This window comes from Chiloscyllium plagiosum, chromosome 20 (assembly GCF_004010195.1).
Source record: "Chiloscyllium plagiosum isolate BGI_BamShark_2017 chromosome 20, ASM401019v2, whole genome shotgun sequence".
Classification (NCBI taxonomy): Eukaryota; Metazoa; Chordata; class Chondrichthyes; order Orectolobiformes; family Hemiscylliidae; genus Chiloscyllium; species Chiloscyllium plagiosum.
The window spans coordinates 49,985,969-49,992,019 of record NC_057729.1 but is presented as its reverse complement, the minus strand read 5'-3'; the positions used below and the strand labels follow the sequence as shown (position 1 = coordinate 49,992,019).

Sequence of the window (6,051 nt, the reverse complement as noted above, 5' to 3'; positions counted from 1 at the left end):
TCTAACGCTCTCTCACCCACCCCCATTCTAACGCTCTGTCCCTGGTTTTAGACCTCCGCCCCCACCACCCCGGCTCAGGTGGAATCATCCTTCCTGTATCTGTCCTGTCAATCTCAACTTTGAATGAGTTGCATAAGAAAGCAAGAGTGGGAGTAGGCCATTCGGCCCTTGGAGCCCACTTAACCTTCAGTTAGATCACGACTGATCATCCAACTCAGATCCCTCTGGGGAAAGTGAGGACTGCAGGTGCTGGAGATCACAGTTAGTGCTGGAAAACACAGCAGGTCAGGCAGCATCCGAGGAGCAGGAGAATCGACATTTCGGGCATAATCTCTCCATCAGGAATTATACCTGAAACGTCAATTCTCCTGCCCCTTGGATGCTGCCTGACCCTCTGTGCTTTTCCAGCACCACATTTCCCACCCCACCCCTATGGCTAACCCAGCCTACACATCCCTGAACACTATGGGCAATTTAGCTTGGCCAATCCACCCTAACCTGCACATCTTTGGAGTGTGGGAGGAAACCCACGCAGACACGGGAAGAATGTGCAAATTCTACACACATAGACAGTCACCCAAGGCAGGAATCGAACCCGTGTCCCTGGCGCTGTGTGGCAGCAGTGCTAACCACTGAGCCACCTTGGATGTAATTCCCCAGTTATGGTCATGGAAGTGGTCATGGGTTTGGAAGGTGCTGTCTGAGGATCTTGGCTGAAATCGAGTATACTGGGGTAACAAAGCATTTAAAACCAATTTGTGGTCTTCAGACCTCATAACAAATGATCTAGAATGTATAAGCCTTTCATAACTTTAATAAGACTTCAATATACTGGGCTAATACAGGTCCCCGGCAGTAGGATAGATGCAGAGATGATTTAAAGCTTACGTCATAGTCAAAAGGTGTGGTGCTGGAAAATGCATATGCTTCGCTGCACCCCCCCCCCCATGTTGCGTATGGGCTGCACTGTTGCTGAGGGACAGCCGTGCGGGTGGGGTTTGGACTGCGCCATGTTGGCACTGAAAGCGGGTGCTCCATACATGCAGCAGCGACTGGGTGAGCGGTTCCGGTTCCCCCCCCCACCACCCCCATCCAAAAACCTCGTTCTGAAGTAATTGCGGTGTCTCCGTGTGCAGGGTCACGGGAGAGGAGCAAAGAGAAGAAGCTGCGCGATTTTCTGAAGGTCAAGCTGAAGAAAAAGAAGAAGAAGAAAAAGAAGTCCAAATGTGGTGAGCTGTTTCTGCCGGCTTTGTGGAAAATGTTTGTGACGGTAAATGTCCAAAAGAGCAGATCAGGAAGCAACCAAGAAACTCCCCGTGTCTTGGTGCATTTTCCAAAAACACTGAATCATTCAAAGCAGCAAGTGGCTCACTTTGGCCCCCAGGAACAGGAGGAGGCCATTCAGCCCTTAATCATGTGCTACCTTTCAATGTGATTTTGTCTGATATCTCACCGATCTCTTTCACCGTCCCTCATCATAGAATCCCTACAGTGTGGAAGCAGGCCATTCAGCCCATCGAGTCCACACCAAACCTGCAAAGAGCATCCCACCCGGACCCCTATCCCCGCATTTCCCCATGACTAACCCACTTAGCCTACACGTCCCTGGACTCCGTGGGCAATTTCCCATGGTGAATCCACCTATCCTCCACACCTTTGGATTGTGGGGAGGAAACCCACGCAGACACGGAGAGAATGTGCAAACTCCACACAGACAGTTATCCGAGGCTGGAATTGAACCCGGGTCTCTGGCGCTGTGAGGCAGCAGTGCTAACCATTGAGCCACCGTGCCACCCCATCTTTGTGTCAGACTGAAGGTTGGCGTTTGATCGCCGATCGATTGCCGTTTGCAACGTCAGGTCACTGATCCCTGAGGGATTGGCCGCTGATAAGATACTGGAGGAAGGGCTGGCAATGCGTTCAGAAGTACTCGAGAGAGAGAGAGAGAGAGAGAGAGAGAGAAAGTGCAGTGGCTAAAATTGCTGTCATTATTTAGTGTATGGGGCGATGAAGAGACAACTGGTGAATGGGCTAACATGTTTCGTATTTTATTCTCTCATGGGACATGGGTGTAGCTGGGCCAGCAGTTATTCTCCGTCCCTAGTTGCCCCCTTGAGAAGATGGGGATGAGCTGCCTTCTTGAACAGCTGCAGCCCTCCTGCTGTGGGTTCACCCATAGTGTCCTCAGGGAGGGAATTCTGGGATTTTGACCCAGCAACACTGAAGGAACGGCAGTATATATCCAAGTCAGGATGGGGAGTGGCTCAGAGGGGAACTTAGTGGGTGGTTCTCCTGTGTACCTGCTGCCCTTGTCCTTCGAGATGGAAGTGGTCGTGGGTTTGGAAGGTGCTGTCTGAGGATCTTGGCTGAAATCGAGTGTCAGGAGTCTTTGCCTGAGATGATGCCTTTTGCTTTGTATACAAGAAATAGCGCTGGGTGTTTTGTTAGGAACAGTGCTGTGATAACAGTAGAGGGATTGGGTGGGGCAGAGACACAAATAAAGTTGATGCAATATTACAGGCAGGAACTCTCATTAACAAAACGTTTAAAACCAATTTGTGGTCTTCAGACCTCATAACAAATGATCTAGAATGTATAAGCCTTTCATAACTTTAATAAGACTTCAATATACTGGGCTAATACAGGTCCCCGGCAGTAGGATAGATGCAGAGATGATTTAAAGCTTACGTCATAGTCAAAAGGTGTGGTGCTGGAAAAGCACAGCCAGTCAGTCAGCATCCGAGGAGCAGGAAAATCGACGTTTCGGGCAGGAGCCCTTCATCGGGAATGGTCCTCAGATGCTGCCTGACCGGCTGTGCTTTCCCAGCACCACAATTTCTGACTCAGATCTGCAGCCCTCGCTTTCTCCTTGCATCACAGTCACTCAGTTAATGAATGAATGGACAATGCAAATTTTTTTTAAAATGATGTTTAATTAACGAGAATGTTATGGAATTATATGGTGAAGTATTGAAAATGCTGACTGGGGCGATAGAAGCTGATTACTGGAAACCTAAACAAAGGGCCACAGAGTGAAACCCAAGAATAAAATCACACAGTGCTAGAGAAATTCACCAGCACGGGAAACAGAGGTAACATTTCAGGTCCTGCATGACCCTTCCTCAGATCTTCTTTCTTCTGAAGAAGAGTCCTTTCAGAATAGAAATGTTAACCCCTCCCCAGAGATGCTGCCAAACCTGCTGAGTTTCTCTAGCACTTCCTGCTTTTATTTGAGATTTCCAGCATCCACAACATCTTGCTTTTTGTCTGAGATCCAGGAGGTCTGGGCAAACCTGTTCAGTCGAGAGAGTTGTGAGGTCACGGGGTATACGGTCAGGCTTGAGGTCTTGTGGTGCAGAGGTAATGTCCCTACCTCTGAGCCAGAAGGTCTGGCTTCAAGTCCCACCTCCGGAGGCTTATCACAGCATGTCTGAACAGAGGATAAAGGTTGTTTTATTCTGAGGTAAGATTGGAAGGGATATGGGAAAGGAGTGTGTCAGTGCTCAGAAGGCAACCAGTTTGTTAGCTTTCATAGTGAGAGGATTTGAGTACAGGAGTAGGGACATCTTGCTGCAGTTGTGCAGGGCATTGGTGAAATAACATTATTGTGTGCAATTTTGATCTCTTCACCTGAGAAAAGGTATTCTTGCCACAGTGGGAATGCTGGGAAGATTAGATTAGATTAGATCACTTACAGTGTGGAAACATGCCCTTCGGCCCAACAAGTCCACACCGACCCGCCGAAGCGTATACCACTCAGACCCTTACTCCTACATTTACCCCTTCACCTAACACTACGGGCAATTTAGCATGGCCAATTCACCTAACCTGCACATTTTTTTTGGTTTGTGGGAGGAAACTGGAGCACCCGGAGGAAACCCACGCAGACACTGGGAGAACGTGCAAACTCCACACAGAGAGTCGCCTGAGGCAGGAATTGAACCCGGGTCTCTGGCACTGTGAGGCAACATTGCTAACCACTGTGCCACCGTGCCGCCCACTATTTACTACATTAATTCCTTAGAAGGCAGGACTGACATGGAGAGACTGGATCAGCTCGGATTATGTTCACAGGAGTTGAGAAGAATGTTGGAGGGATCTCTCAGAAGCCTATGAAATCCGAACAGGGCTGGACAGGATGGATGTTCCTGATGATCAGGAAGTCCAGAATCAGAGATCACTGTTTAAGGATGGCCGTTTAAGACGGAGATGAGAAGAAATTTCTTCACCCAAGGAGTGAGAGTTTGTGGAAATTCTCTGTCACAGAGAGTGGTTGAAGCCAGAATATTGAATATTTTTCAGGAAGGAGTTAGATATTGTTGTTAGATCTAAAGGGATCAAAGAGTATGGGGGTGTGGGGAGTAAGCAGGAACAGGGGGCTGAGTAGGATGATCAGCCATGATTGTGTTGAATGGTGGAGCAGGCTCGAAGGGCCGAATGGCCTATTTTCTATATTTCTATGATTAAAACTGTTTGCCCACATGGAGAGTAAATGTTGAGCCAGGCTGAAGGTAACTTTGCGTTTCTATCCATTGATTAATCCTTTACGATCAGTTTTTGATGCTAGGGAGTTTTAAAAAGATAGCTTTTGTTTCACAGTTAGCTTCTGTTAGGATTTGATATGAATTTACATTTGTGTGTACTTCTGTGACTCTGACAGCAGGTAGCGCAATTGTGCAGTTTGTAGAGGTTCCATATTGAGCTCTGTGTGCAGAGAATGACCCCCATTCTTATCTATTCATGTCCTGTCTCTGCCTTCTCGTAACACCTTATTCACCAGCTATACCTCATCACACCAGCCTCAAGGGGGAGCTGATGTCCTCAGGTTCAATCATCCAGTAATCCTGGCTACTTCTCCGGGAGCCCAGGTTCAATTCCCACCTCAGGAGCTGGTGGGATTTAAATTCAATTCATAAATCGGAAACTAAAAGATAGTCTCCATGATGGTAAAACTGTCATTAATTGTCATAAAATCCCATCTCATGACTCTTAGATAAGGACATGTGCCATTGTTCCCTGGTTTACACATGACTCCAGTCTCCCAACAATGTGGTTGACTCTTAGCTGTCCTCTGAAATAGTCTAGCAAGCTACTCAGTTCAAGGGCAGCTCAGGATGAGCACCCAAGTGCTGGTTTTGCCTCGGTGACGCCCACTTCCAGAGAAAGACTAAATACATTTCAAAAAGCGTTCCCATTTCCATTCCTGTACAGTTGTCCTTCAAATTGCAGTACAATTCCCATTGATGGAATTGTTATCAAAATAAAGGGTAAACCTTTTAGGATCGAGCTGAGGGAAATGTCTTCACTTGGAAAGTGGTGAGCCTGTGGAATTTTCTACCACAGAAGGTGATTGAGACCAAAACGATGTGCTTTCAAGAAGCAGGAAGAGACAGCCCTTATGGCTAAAGGGATCAAGGGAGATGGGGCGGGGGTGGGAAGGAGCATGAGGATATTGAGCCGAATGATTAGCCATCATTACATTGAATGGTGGAGCAGGCTTGATGGGCCCAATGGCCTACTCCAGACCCTGTCTTCTATCCATCCGTGTAGATGGCTGGCTAGCATCGAAGGTCATGAACTATCCTTTTCCACCTCTGAGATGGAGGAGATGAGATTTTACTCTCTCGGTCATGAGGCTGCATGCTGCTAGCGCATGAGGAAACTTCACTCTGGATGTTCAATGCTGACCCTGAGTGATTAGCGTTGCCTTACTCCACGGGAAATATTATTGACAGAATACTGCAAAATATTGCTCAGGTCAAAACGTCAGGTGTTCGAGTTCAAACTAATTATGGTTCCTCGTCTCCTCTCAGATGGAGAAAGGTTAACTGTGTAGATTAGCTAATTAAAATGGATGTGGAACTGGGTGGCCAGTGGGATGTGGACGTGTTGGGGATGATGTGGAAGAAGAATATCTGTGTTGGTGGAAAATGGGAAAAGCTTTGGCATGAATGAATAAAACGACAGGATCCTTCAGTATCACGAGAGCATTAATGAGGAGCTGAGTGTTGGGTAACCCTCGTCTGAGGGGGGCTGCTTCAGTCGGGGGGG

The 6,051-nt window shown here is 47.6% G+C and overlaps 1 protein-coding gene across 5 annotated transcripts in view; it reads left to right on the top strand.

Annotated features, from left to right (window-relative positions):
- phf20b (PHD finger protein 20, b) overlaps positions 1 to 6,051 on the top strand; it is a 64,591-nt gene that overhangs the window by 39,115 nt on the left and 19,425 nt on the right. For all 5 annotated transcript variants that reach the window (XM_043710779.1, XM_043710781.1, XM_043710780.1 and 2 more), the window contains one exon: positions 1,137 to 1,229. In XM_043710779.1, the coding sequence (XP_043566714.1) occupies positions 1,137 to 1,229 (93 nt within the window). The remainder of the gene's footprint in view (positions 1 to 1,136; positions 1,230 to 6,051) is intronic.